Source organism: Herpailurus yagouaroundi, unplaced genomic scaffold, assembly GCF_014898765.1.
Source record: "Herpailurus yagouaroundi ecotype Mexico unplaced genomic scaffold, PumYag 332, whole genome shotgun sequence".
Taxonomy (NCBI): Eukaryota; Metazoa; Chordata; class Mammalia; order Carnivora; family Felidae; genus Herpailurus; species Herpailurus yagouaroundi.
In genome coordinates, this window is record NW_024412549.1 from 261724 (window position 1) to 275911 (window position 14188).

The following is a 14188-nucleotide window of genomic DNA, read 5'->3' on the forward strand; positions in this document are numbered from 1 at the left end:
CCTCTCTAACTACAAGCCCCCCAGGCCCACAAAGAAGGAAATTATGCTGTTTACTTTGGCTGTGGGCTTGGGAATAAGTTACTGTTTCACCTCTACTATTGAAAAAATGCATTATTTCTCCATGAATTGAGAGTGGTACAATAAGACTTTTAAAAAACCACTTTAAAAATAAGCCTGCTTACTTATTAATGTATTATAAATAAACAGAGAGACTGTTACATAACGCAGGTTCTGGAGCCAGGCCGTCTGGAATTGCATTCCAGCCCCCTATTTACTGGTTCTTTGAACACAGGCAAGTTATTTAGTCTTTCATTAAGCTTTTATTTTTTTTTTTTTAAATTTTTTTTCAACGTTTATTTATTTTTGGGACAGAGAGAGACAGAGCATGAACAGGGGAGGGGCAGAGAGAGAGAGGGAGACACAGAATCGGAAACAGGCTCCAGGCTCTGAGCCATCAGCCCAGAGCCCGACGCGGGGCTCGAACTCACGGACCGCGAGATCGTGACCTGGCTGAAGTCGGACGCTTAACCGACTGCGCCACCCAGGCGCCCCTCATTAAGCTTTTAAATTCAACAACCAATTGAAAAACTAACAGAACAGAACACAGATGTGAGTAAAAATAGAAGACATGAATACAGAAGGAAGAAAACTCAAGATAACGCTTAAATCAGTCTCCTGGAACTGATTTCCACTTACTGCCAAACCGAGATGAACACATTTTCTAAACAAATGAAGAGTGAGAGAGGAATGAGGTACAGAAAAGTAAGGCAATCAGAGAAGATCACACACACACACACACACACGCACACACACACACACACAAATTCAGAAGCGAGAAACAATCCTGGTTGGACAGATTTTTTTCTTCTAAGTTTATGTGCTTCTGATAAAATTTTTCATATTGAATATTTACTTTTGGTCATACTTACAGCAAGCAAAACTGTTTCTTGTTCAAAGATAATAATTTCATGATTTTCTCCAAAAAGTATCACAACTTCCAGGTGCTTCACAACCTCAACAGGTTTGTCAATCACAGGTGTGAATTAAATGTGACCCAACCAATACCTGTGATTAAATTAATGGAAAAAAAGGGATTCATTTGGTCTATCTCAGCTCAGCCACAGCCTGTGGTGACACTGATCTCACACCACACTGTTGTGGAAGAATGTAGGGTGCGTACTTAAATCCCTTCCTTTTTCAAAGTAAAGCTCCCAAACTGGCAATCCATTGGTCCAATGCCACCTGTATATTGGCTGACCAATAAAGCATTATTTTAAATCTTGCGTTTGAATGATTCTAGATAGGGTATGCACTTTTCAAATGACCAACTTCTTTACTACCCTGTATATAGCTGACAGATTCACAATTCAGGAGACTTGCTGAGGCAACAGAGCATACGACCCCCTGTGTTTTATAAATTATCTCTATTTAGTAGTGGGAATGGCTGTATGCTACCTTAGTCTACAATACATAGAAAAGGTTGTATCTCTTCCCAAGTGCTGAGATCTTATCATTTCTGTGAAAAGCTATTATTTTCTTCCAAACATAATAACAAACAAAATTGAGTCATAAATATACAAGAACTATATTTAATTATTTCAAGAGAAATAAATTACATTTTTCAACTCACTAAAAGCTTTCTAAGTGTAATTTTTTTTAAATAATACTTTAGCATTTAAAGAATGCTCAACAAAGAGAAATAAAAGTACATAAAGAAAAGATCTGAATAGGTAAAAGAAGAAAGTGTGGGAAGGAAAGCAATAGGAAGGTAGAATTTCAGTGAAAATCTCCAGAACAGGAAAATGGAAGACCAAAATAGGTTCTGAAAGTCCAAATCATAGTTTCACACATACAGAAAACCTTTGAAATTCCACGGGAAAATTAGCTCATCTCGTAAACAAACTTGTTTCAGTAAAGAGGCTTTCAACATCTTCAAATAAGATTGGTTACTCTCAAGGCAGAAGCAATGGTTCTCAACTGATGTCAAAACTCACTGAAATGTCAGCTTGCGTAACTAAGGTACTGAGGTAACTAAGGAATACCAAAGTATATTTTTTTTAAGAATTGAATCACACAGATTAACAAATAAACAAAGAACACAGAGAAATACTCATGAAAATGCCCTGTCACCAGCATTCAGAACTTTCCAAATGACGGTAAAGAGGGAAAAATAGAGAAAGTAGAAAGTAAACTAAAGCTTAATGCCTTAAACACAGTGAAAACTTTCTACTTTGCAGAAGAGTTTCATTCCTTTGTAGTCCCTGAATATTTCTTTCATAACAATTTTGATAGAACTTTTCAGCTTTCCTATCCATTATTACTCTTGATTTTTCACTGCAGCCATTTGATGTAAGAAAGGAGATATAATTTTCATTTTAAAGATTAGAAAAGTAATGTTCCAAAGTTTAGTGACTTACCTAGTCATAGAGCTACAGAGTAGTAAAGCTGGGACTCTAGTCTTGGATCTTTAACCTCAAGACTATTTGTACCTCACATGTGGGGAGGAGGGAATAGGACTGCCTACATTTCATGCTCTCTGAAAGTCTAAATCTAGATAAGATTATATTTGTCTTTTTTTTTTTTTTTTTTTTGCTTAAACAACAAACATTTATGTCTCATAGTTCTTCGCAATTTTCATTACAGGTAATACAAAAGCCTTCAAAGCAACTTCAGAACCTTTATGTAAGTTTCTCCTATTTCTCAACTCAGTTCTTTTTGATCTTCTACAAAGTGCCTACTATTGGGGGAGTTGCGTGGGGGCTAAGGAGGCACAAAAAAAAGGAAGAGGAAAGGAGAACAACCTACTATTTAACTGTTCTCCTTTGCCTTTACCAGTATGAGGAACCTGAGGCTGATTTCAGGACCCCCCTAAGTAACTGATGATTTTCTTATTTAGCAAAGTGGAAACTCTGCTAATAAAATTAATTAATAAGTGAAAGGAAAAATCCTGTGATTAGATGGAGCTGTTTGTCAAAAACAAATAGTTCTAGAAATATCTGACAACAGAAAGATAGCAAAAATTGAAAACAAGAAAAGTAACTGCAGGAAATATGATCTTATGGGTCTCCTGGGGGGAGGGGGCTTGGTGGGGGAGGGAAAATACTGACTGACCTTCTTACGGCTTTTCATGTAAATGTAATATGTAGTAAATGCTTGACCTGAATCTCCCTGAAATGTACATCCTTCATGCATGCACTCTCCAGACTTACCTTTTTGTGTTTGTGTTTTAGCAGGCAGTGCAAGACCCATAAGTAAGTTTCTTTTCTGTGCTTTAATTCCCATGTGCTTTGCTTTACTACACTGTTAGAATATGTAATATGTAAGACACTCCTATTCATGGATGTTTTTATTTCCTCCTGCACAAATTGCCAATTCTTTTGTCCTTCTTTATTTCCTATTCTTTTTTTAAAGTTTATTTATTTTGAGAGAGATAGAGAAAGAGAGACAGAATCCCAAGCAGGCTCTGCACTGTCAGCACAGAGCCCAATGAGGGGCTCAAACTCACAAAACATGAGATCATGACCTGAGCCTAAGTCAAACACTTAACTGACTGAGCCACCTAGGCGCCCCAATGCTTCCTATTCTTATTCTTTTTTTTTTTTCAACGTTTATTTATTTTTTTGGGACAGAGAGAGATAGAGCATGAATGGGGGAGGGGCAGAGAGAGAGGGAGACACAGAATCAGAAACAGGCTCCAGGCTCTGAGCCATCAGCCCAGAGCCTGACGCGGGGCTCGAACTCACGGACCGTGAGATCGTGACCTGGCTGAAGTTGGACGCTTAACCCGACTGCACCACCCAGGCGCCCTGTGCTTCCTATTCTTATTCTAATAAGCTGGGAGCTTCAGTGAGGAAGTATTATCACTTTTAGTTTTCTCAAAATCTTGAGATTCAATAGCAAAGAGAAAAGTGCTAACAACAAAAGTGGTAGAAAGGTAGGAAGGTCCCTTGCTAAAAATCCCAGTCACACCAAGAGGAAGGGAGCAGTGAGTCCCAGCTCGCTGAGTGAGGCTCCCTAGGCTGCTGTGGATAGTGGTGTGGAATGTATATGCCCTGCTATTAGGCCCTGATGTCAACAAAGAATCAGTCTGGAAGAAGTGTCCAGATTGCATCTTAAAGGACATTACATCAAACATCTCTGGCAGAAGCACTGGTAGAGGACAAAGAATGAGGGATGGGTGAGAAGCAGTTGATTTAGAAAAGAAAAAAAATGATAAATGGACACAGTGATATATAAATGCTCTGACCTTTTACCCATCTGTTAATGGCCTTGCCGCTTAAAGCGGGTCCAAGGATCTGCATCAGCATCACCTTGAAGTTTGTTAGAAATGCAGAATCTCCACCTAATGCCTACCAAATCAGAATCTGCATTTTAACAAGATCCCCAGATGGTTTAGAACCATTACTTTGCAGAGTTTCAATCCTCTGTATGTAGAAAACAAATGTAAAGTTGAGTGTTCTTGATCTAAGTTTAACCAGCTCCTCCATTCCTTCAGATTCTCCACAGGAAGAGTAGCCTTAATGCCAGTGACAAGAAAAATGAAACTCACCAAGGTTTCGTTCATTTCTTAACATATTTCTGTCCATTGCCTCTAAGGACATTCAGACATTGAGCTCCTGGGTCAGAGCCAACACTAAAGGAAGACGAAGAATGATTTGAGGGTTAGAGCTCAAGGCAAACCACACTCTGTGTCTACACCTCCTGGAGCATTTATACACATGAAACATGATTTAAAAAATCAAAAGTCAATCAAGAGCAAACACTGAGCAAGTGTCACTAAAGCACAGGTAGCCCAAGAGATACAGAGAGGTGTCTGTGCAAATGTGTTTGTAAAGGAGAAGGCTGTTATTGCTAAGCATGTGGGTCTAGTTAATGCCTCAATCCCTTTACCCACTAACTTCACCTACAAAAGTCTTGAACCTACCCAAGAGTTTCTATTTCCTCTTATGCTAAGATATTGCAAGCCAAGTTACTCTGATGACTAAGGCAGTCAAAGGTCACCCACAGGAGACAGAAATTCCCACTGTCTCCTTCAGAAGATGAGGCTATAGATTCTGGCTACCCGAGTTCAAATTAGACCAGTTGAAAGAAAGGCAATTATCTATGGAATCTACTGAGTTACAAACAGTGACCCATCAAGACAGGAACCTTGACCACTGCATCCCTCCAGCTCCACCCATCAGATCCCAGTAGTTATGAGGGTCCTCCAAGGTGGGGAATGAAGAATGAAGCTTATTTGCTCCTCTGGTGAAGTAGAAATATTGTTCCTTGTGTCTGTTTTTTATAATGTTTTCCCCAAAATAATTTCAACTCAAACTAAATTTTCTATGCCAAAGAACCATACTAATTAGTCTGTCTTGCTTTTCCCATATTTTAGCTGGAGTCATTGGACCCATAAGTGAGTTCCTTTTCTGTTTCCTAATTCCGACACTCTTTGGTCTTCTGTGAGGTATGGGACCTCTCCTCACCCAAGCTCTTTCCATTTCTAGGCCTTCCCACCCATGCTTCTTGAGTACATTTGAATTACTGATACTTCTAATGCCCAAACCTTCAGGGGGGAAAAAAAAACCCCAGCCTGAACTGACACTAAGTTTAAGACAAAGGAAAACTAAATCATTCATATTTAAAATAACGCCCCAGAAAAAACATTCTCTCAACTATGATAAAAATGATTAAAACAATTATTGTGGACTTTTGCTAAACTGAAGGTAATGCTACAAGAAGAGCAAGTGGTTCTAGAAGGTGAAAGAATAAGCACGATAAAGACCAAAGAGGAGGGTGATGAAAAATGGCCAAAAGACATTCTACCTACCCCTGGGAGTGTCAATCCTTTGAGACAGCTGAGTGTTGGGCAGGGCAAAGAAGGAAAGAGAGGAGAGATGAAAGTGAAGGAGACTAACAACCTTCAGCCCAGGTTCTATACATTTCCCTCTGCCATTTAAGATGAACTCTGAATGACTTGATCTGGTGGGAGGGGTATGGGGCTCCTTTGCTACTACCTATCTGCAGTAGTAATTCTCCCTCTGAGTTGCTTCACGGGTTCTTTTAAAAAGAATATTGGTGGCATGGGCATTCTAATAATGTCAAACCACACTGATTTTCCTCTTCTTTGTATTTTAGTGCAATTCACAGCACCAATTCGTAAGTATTGAATTTGTTTCTCCACTTTGGTTCCTTTCACTTCTTACCCTCAAGGCCTTAAGTATTGACCTACCCTGTTTTCTTGATACCATGTTTCTCAACTTCCCTAGCATTCCTATTACACAGATTTCAAAGAAGCTATGCATGAAATAGACAGACTGCAAAGCCCACGGGCTAACATAAGAAAAGAGAAAAGGACCCTCTTAATAGCAGCCATAATGCCCTGGCAGTAGGGAAGGTTCACTTTTCAAGTAACAGTAAGCCCCTAATGAAATGAGAAAGAGAGAGAGAGAGAGAGAGAGAGAGAGAGAGAGAGGAAATTTTTTAAAGGAGACATTATAAATTAGTATGGAATGAGTCTATCCCAATCCTCTAAAGGTTTCAAACATCACTGAAAACAAGGCTGGTGGAGGGGGTGGTCTATTCCTATAAATCCCTTATATTGTACAACAGGGAGCTTATTCAAAGATTGCCAGGCAAACAACCCCAGATGTTCCTAGGGTTTCTACTTATGACACTCCCTCTAGAGTAAGTTTTGGGGAATGGCTATTTCCTTCACAGTGATGAAGCATACTGATTTTCTCCCTCTCTGTTTCTCAGCTGGCGGTACAGGACCTATCAGTAAGTTTACTGTCTGATTCTTCACTGTAAAGAATTTTAATTTCCTGCAATATCTTAGGGACCTTTCCTTGAATCCCATGTTGGGATTTCAGGGGTTTGTGGGTCCACATTTTCTTGGCCTTTTTTGTTTTCTTCTACCTAGCATTTCCATTAAGTCATTAATAATCATGTGAATGTACACTCCACCACTAAACACAAACTGTAAAGTGGAGGATGAACCCTTAAAGGTTTCCAGTGGCTTATCAACATCAGCAAGGGATTTTTAAAAACAGAGTGAAATGAAAAGAAGTGAAATAATAGGAGAGAGGAAGAAAATTAAGTTTAAACAGAGAAGGATTTTTCCAACCATCTACAGGGGTTTCAATGGGCCAAAGTGGGGTCCCCTACTTAGTACCTTTGCTACTTACCCTCTCAGTGGATGCATTAGGTAAAGAGGCCCTTATATATATTAGATTGTCTTAGCATCTTAGCAAAAAAACAAACAACAACAACAAAAAACACCTCAACTTCCCTACTACCCCACTGCAGCTGAGCCCAAATTTAGTGGTACAGATTCTTACCAGGAAAAGCATATAAATGAGAACTATGGCCTCCAGAGCCCAAGAGCACCTACTAACTTATTCTCTCTTTTCTTTTATTTATTTATTTTTTAGAGCTGTCTCAAAAAACCATTGGTAAGTCACCTAAACCTCAATTACAATGCCTTTTGGTCCTTTACAATGTTTAGAATGTCAGTCAATTTCTATTTCAATGACTCGTGCTCACAAACCCCAGGATCAAGTGTTTCTACTGTCTCATTATCCCACTCAGAATTCCCAGAGGTTAGATTCAACCAGGTTCTTCAATAGAAAGATATTAACTATGAAGCTGAAATACAATATCAAAAAATAACCCCCTAGGAATGGTCTTTTCTAAGTTATCTAATCTAGCTTTACTACCAACCAGTAATAAAGATTTAGAACAAGTACCTAAACTTCTTGCTTTTCCTGCAAATAATTTGTTACTAGATTATGTTCAAAATAATGCAAATCTTAAATTCTTTTTATTTCTAATTGCTCTGAAAAGTTCTCTCCAGGACACATGGGTTTATTGTCACCAATTTTTAGCAACTTACCCTATTGCATTTTTCCACAGAAACATTATAAATAATAGGTTCCAAGATATAGTCGTTCATAATTACATATTTTTAAACTAAGAGCAAATAGTTATATCTTCACACACTGGATTACAGTATTCCTAATAAAAATTAGGAATTTTTGAAATTAGAAAAGTAAAGAAATATGATTTGAGGTTCCCCACATTCACCTGACAGAATGAATATAAGTCCTGTATAGGTACCTGGTCATTCTTTGCATGATTCCTTCAGGAATTTGTGAGTCATCCTTGCACAGGGGCCATGCTAATCTTCTCTGTACCACTCCAATTTTTGTATATGTGCTGCTGAAGTGAGCACTTTGTGATTCCTGTAATGGCTTACAGTTTTTCTACCCCTCACATGCATTATTTTGTTGGGCCTACCAACATTTCAATGGTGGTACATAAAGCAGATATTATACCCATCTTTAGAGATGGAAAAATTGTTTCCCGTAAAAATTTGTTTACTCCCAAATAAGGGGAGGAGGACAATTAATAATGAAGTTAGGACTGAAGTTGTGCTGACTCTTAGTTGAGTTGTTTCCACTACTATTTTGAGTGCTCTAATAGGTTATTAGCAAGAGAAACCATGAACTTCTAATATTAGAAACCAGGGACACAAAGACTTATGGGGAGAGGAAGTGAGACAATGCAACAAAAATAACACACAGACAATGAAGATGTTAAAAAGACAAAAATCAAAAGAAATTTGAAAAGAACAAAAGTAGGAAGAATACTGGAAGAAGAAAGATTAAGTGAGTTGGAGGCAGGAGAAGAGTAAATATAAATAAAACTGAAAAAGAGAAGAAAAGGAAAGCTACAAGGACTCACAAACTAAAAAAAAAAAAAAAAGTAAGAAAATATAGGAAAACTGAAGAAACAAATAAAATTTGAAATGATTTTCTCTCCAAAGATTTTAGTGGCTTATACCAAAGGCAGGTGTCCTAGGAGTTTTATTCCAGGATCAAGGGCAATTTTTTTTTCAATATATGAAATTTATTGTCAAATTGGTTTCCATACAACACCCAGTGCTCATCCCAAAAGGTGAAGGGCAATTTTTTTATAGATACAGTCAAAGCCAACAAATTATTTTTGCAAAGTAACCTAAATTTCTAGCTTGTCTACAACTCATAGCCCAGGACATCCATAACTGGTAAGACACCTTCTAGCTTTTTCACCTAGAAAAAAATATATCAAAATTAAAGGTTTAGGGGTATATGGGTCAGAACTGAGATATTTTTCATCATGAGTGCCATGAAGCTATGGAGGAGAAAGACAATGAAACACCCACTGGGAAGACGGGTGGTCTATTTAGAAAAAATATTTAACCTGCAATAAACCATGCAGACTCACAAGATGATCCCAGTCCTCACCTGGCACCAGGCTACTCAGCAGAACTTAAGGCAGGAAGCACAGCTTGCCACCAAGGCAGCATCAGCCATCCCTCTTTTGTGGCAGTAGTCCTCAAAGCTGTCTATGCAGGGGTCTACAGAGCCACCCAGCAACTATTCTCTTTGGCTGTCCATAGCTATGTACAGGAGCTGCCCTGACTTAGAAGCCCCGGGAGCTAAAATATCCTGTAAAAACTCCACATATATAAACTGCAGGGATCCTACAAGGAACATGCCCAAATACATGGTCACTACACTCAGGGAAGCCCAAAGATACGACCTTCTAACAGGTATTTATAGTTCTCCCAGTTCACAAGCAGTTTACCAACCAAGGATCATTCTTAAAGAAAAGGAATGTTACAAGTAAGACAGTAGGTGTAATCAGAGCTGGAAAATCAACCGAAGGCCAAATTCTCATTAAAAAGTGAAGGTGTTGTTGACCCTTTCTTTGCCCAGAGACACTCAAGCTAATCAAAGCGATAGTCAATAAGCTGAAAGCTATCCACCTTCACACCTACCCTAGAGCATATTAGTTGGTCAGAAATATTTTAGTACAAGTATGGTGCAGTCCACTTAAAAAGTAGTATCTTCTGTTACTGACAAGAAAGAAAAGTGTAAAGTTTCAAACTTTAATGTCTTGAACCTCTCCTAGGTTGACAAGGATTCTAGAGAGACCCTCATCTCAGGCAATATAGGCTAAATATCTCTTTTGTTGTATAGTTATCATAACCGGTTTAGTTCTCCCTAATGTTCTAATTCTGTTATCACTTCCTCTCCCTTACTCTACCTTCCAAAGCCCCATCCCTAGAATAAAATTAAAAATTTATTCTTCAAACACCCACACTAATATGTCAATTTGGATCTCTTTTTAGTGCAAACTCCAGGACCTATTGGTAAGTTGCCTATTTATATATAACAATTCATATATATCACTCAAATTCATAATAGCATAACATTTTTCTAGTAATGATTATAGTAGCTTGTCTATAATCATCAGAAGAATATTCCAAAGCAAAGGTGCAATAGAGAGAATCTGGGGGAGGACATAAGAAATGAGAAAGAAGACAAAAGAAGGACAGCCAAGAGAGTGAAAAAAAAAGTGACATGAGAGAAAAAAGATGGGGAAAAGCAGAAGGAAAGGAATACAATAAAGATTTTACTTCAAACACCTGTAGTAGTCAAGGGCAAGAATGAAGTGGTTCTCCTTCCAATTAAAACAGCGTTACAAGTCTCCTAGAATAAGATCTGATTTTTATGGAGAGGATATAGTCCAATAAAAATATTTAATCCCGAAGACTGAGATTTAGTAATTCTGGGACATTATTTAACTGTCCCCTTTGGAAAACATCAATAGTATGTGTGTTTATCATGTTCAACAACCACAGTAATTTATGTTTGTTTCTATTTTTAGTGCAATATACTGGGCCCAATGGTAAGTCCCTTATCTATCTTTTTCCTCTGGTGTACTCTGATCTTCTACAGTGTATAGAGGGCCTATCTCCAGTCCCAAATGTAACCATTACCATAAGGATAGTGTGTTTTTAGGCATGTTTCCATGCATCCCAGTTTCCACTTGCTGAGAATTCTCCAGGGTTATTTTTTTTTAAAGAAAAAAGTAAGAACATTTCCCCAGTAATGGTCAGAATGGCTTCCATAACAATACAGAATTTTCTAAAGTAAGAGAAAGAATAAGAGTAGCTTTCCATTTCTGAAGCGCTTTGTAGTTCATAAAGGGCCTATCAAACACAACAGAGATAATATAAAGAAAATGAAAAAAGGAAAGCAAATTTTAAAAACAAATGTAGAAGACGGAAAAAACAAATTTAAATAAACTGAGGTCTGATCAGGTTTCCTCCTCGTTTCCTAGGAAAGGTGTACCAGGGAATACTACTAAGGATCCTACGTACCTTGAGTTCTCCAACCTTCTCTCTCAATGCCATTTTCCTCATGTCCTATCCTGTCCACTTGCCCCAAATACCCAACACACACACACACACACACACACACACACACACACACACACAGCTTCAGGGAACAGGATATGACAGGAGGTGGGCTGCCAACTACAGGAACTGGCAGATGCGTCAGGTATTCACAAACCATAAGTGAAAGTGAAAGGTAAACTCATATTGTGACTAGCTAGGGCAAAAACAGTGTCAATTTCTAGAATATCAAAACAAACTTTGGTTCATTGGGAATTCTGAGTCTGGAAATTAAGTGATAACATTCCAGAGTGTAAGCTGAACAAGAACATTATCAGAAGGCAAGTCAGATGTACTCAAACATTCCTTCAACTAGGTGAGCTCTTGTATCAGAAACTGAGCTGAGGCCTAGAGACAAAGTCATGAATAAAAAAGAGAAAGATTTGGCTGATCTCTTGCGACATGGAGTTTACAGTCCTATAAGACACCTTAAGGAAAGGAACTCAAAACATGGAGAGGGCAGGCAGTCTCCCACACAACCACACTATGACCACTAAAACTGGATGCTGCCTGCTCTAAACACTGGTTCTAAATACCTTCCTGTTATAAATGAACATAACCCATCAACTATTCTCCTAAATCAGGGTTTCCTTTCTCAGTACTCTTAATTATCACCAAGACTTACAGCCTTAGAAGTTCTCAAAGGGGCGCCTGGGTGGCTCAGTCAGTTAAGCGTCTGACTTGGGCTCAGGTCATGATTTCACAGCCTGTGAGTTCAAGCCCCGTGTCAGGCTCTATGCTGTCAGTTCGGAGCCTGGAGCCTGCTTCGGATTCTGTATCTCCCTTTCTCTCTGCCCTTCCCCATTCATGCTCTGTCTCTCTCTGTCTCGCAAAAAAATGAATAAATGTTAAAAAAATTTTTTTTTAAAGTTCTCATAATTCTTATAAAGGAGAAACCATAAGCCAGCTCACCTCAGAGGACCTCACTGAGGCTAAAGGAAGGGTTTCATCTGGCCCAAAGTCCCCCAAATAACTACCATGTGCCTGAGAATCTATATGGGTACATGGATTCCCTTTCCCTTTTCTTTCCTGCATAATTCCCTCTCCCCTATGTATAAACACTTAAAACAAAGAGTAATATATAAATGAAAATTATACTTCTACATTTATTCATTCCTAGCTTTCCCTTAAATTACAGGTCATTTGGAGAAAATGAAAAATGCACTGATTATTTTTTTTAATGAACAAAAATGAGTGCTTCAGATGGGAGTAGTAAAAAAAGAAAGGAGTGGGAAGAAAACTTTTCAGATCAACTAAACAGTTAGGTAGGAAAAAGAGATAAATGAAAATGAAAATGACAAAAGTGCACAGAAGTACAAATTTAAGACATTATGAACCCCTAGAAAGTTCAAGCATTTACCACCCCAGAAAGGAATGGAATGGAAGGAGCACAGCCACTCTCCTGCCCCAGACCAGCAGAAGGAAGCCTGAGGATGCAAAGCACAGAGGTGGGAGCTTAGGTCCAGACATCACAATGAGCTAACAGGCAGGTTTTACAGCTCCCTGCATCCTCTCTACAGTTACCCTTTTTAAGCCCATCATAGGAGAACTGAGTTCACTTAGTTCTACACACACTAATTTCTCTCTTTTCTTTCCCTTCCATTTTTCCACCAGTGGAAACTTCAGAAATGACCAGTAAGTTCCATACCTGCTCCTATATAATAGTTTCCTTTGGCTTCCTACAGGGTCTGCAATCCTTTACTTCTGTCTCATAGGTAAAGACTTTCAGGTTTCTCCATCATTTGCTTATTCCACTACCTAGCTGCACCCCCACCCAAGGAATGAATGAATTAAGGGGAATACAGGGGCGCCTGGGTGGCTCAGTCGGTTAAGCATCCGACTTCGGCTCAGGTCATGATCTCGCGGTTCATGAGTTCAAGCCCCGCGTCAGGCTCTGTGCTGATGGCTCAGAGCCTGGATCCTGTTTCAGATTCTGTGTCTTCCTCTCTCTCAGACCCTCCCCCGTTCATGCTCTGTCTCTCTCTGCCTCAAAAATAAATAAACGTTAAAAAATTAAAAAAAAAAAAAAGAAGGGGAATACAAACCCCACTTAATAATCCAAACTACTGTGAATAATATATATATGTATAAATAAAAAAATCGGATGAAAATATCTGAAGTTTATTATGACTTGTCAACAAAGGAGGGAGGACATTTGTACGAGTGTGTGGATATGTGAAAGTTTACACAGGATAGCAGAAATAGGGAGAAGAAAAGTAAAAACAGCAGTTTAAATTACCAATCCCCTGTAGGATTTTAAGCAGTTACCAGTCACTGCAAAGGGGAAGAGAAAAATCATCCCCCTTTCCCGAAGCCTCTCAGACTAAGCAGGAGGCAGAATCCCACAAGGCATGATGGCAGCTGTGTTCCCCAGCACTGTGCACTGCAATACCTATAAGGGTTTGATGCTCCCTCCGTGAGCATTTCTGATATTCCCTCTCAGAAAACTAGCAGAAAACTAATTTCAGCAGCCTTTCCTCACTAACTTCTCTCTTTGTTTTTCAGCTACAGAATCCTCTTGTAAGTCTCCTTTCATGATGGAACTCAATTACCTCCAGCAGTGTCTAACAGACCTACTTGAACAAAAATGTGTCCATCCACATTGGGATCGCAATAGTTTAAAGCTCCTATTTCCTTGACCCCTATTTTTCCATTACTCAGAATTCCACTAGGTTATTAATAAGTTTCTAAAATGTTCACTGAGTCACATAACAATTAAAGAACAGAGAAAAAAGTTTCTCCATGGCTCTAAAGACTGTCAGGGACCCTCTCTATATAGAAGGAGAAAAAAATGAACAGGGAAAACAAAGATACAGATAATATTTCTGTTTACCAGCTGGGTCACCTATTCAAGCAGTTAGTAAGTTGTATATTTGTTTCTTTGCTGTGCACTTATCAAAGTCCAGTGATATATATTAA

The 14188-nt window shown here is 38.7% G+C and overlaps 1 protein-coding gene and 1 non-coding gene across 2 annotated transcripts in view; one reads left to right on the forward strand and one right to left on the reverse strand.

Moving 5' to 3' along the window:
- Window positions 1-14188, forward strand: part of TSBP1 (testis expressed basic protein 1) — an 85475-nt gene that overhangs the window by 22825 nt on the left and 48462 nt on the right. The window contains exons 10-19 of the mRNA XM_040462546.1: window positions 2644-2682; window positions 3231-3251; window positions 5378-5398; window positions 6121-6141; window positions 6742-6762; window positions 7416-7436; window positions 10160-10180; window positions 10699-10719; window positions 12884-12904; window positions 13775-13789. Of these exons, the coding sequence (XP_040318480.1) occupies window positions 2644-2682; window positions 3231-3251; window positions 5378-5398; window positions 6121-6141; window positions 6742-6762; window positions 7416-7436; window positions 10160-10180; window positions 10699-10719; window positions 12884-12904; window positions 13775-13789 (222 nt within the window). The remainder of the gene's footprint in view (window positions 1-2643; window positions 2683-3230; window positions 3252-5377; window positions 5399-6120; window positions 6142-6741; window positions 6763-7415; window positions 7437-10159; window positions 10181-10698; window positions 10720-12883; window positions 12905-13774; window positions 13790-14188) is intronic.
- Window positions 8107-8215, reverse strand: LOC121021868 (U6 spliceosomal RNA). Its single transcript, XR_005786724.1, has one exon. It is a non-coding gene; the product is annotated as a U6 spliceosomal RNA (small nuclear RNA).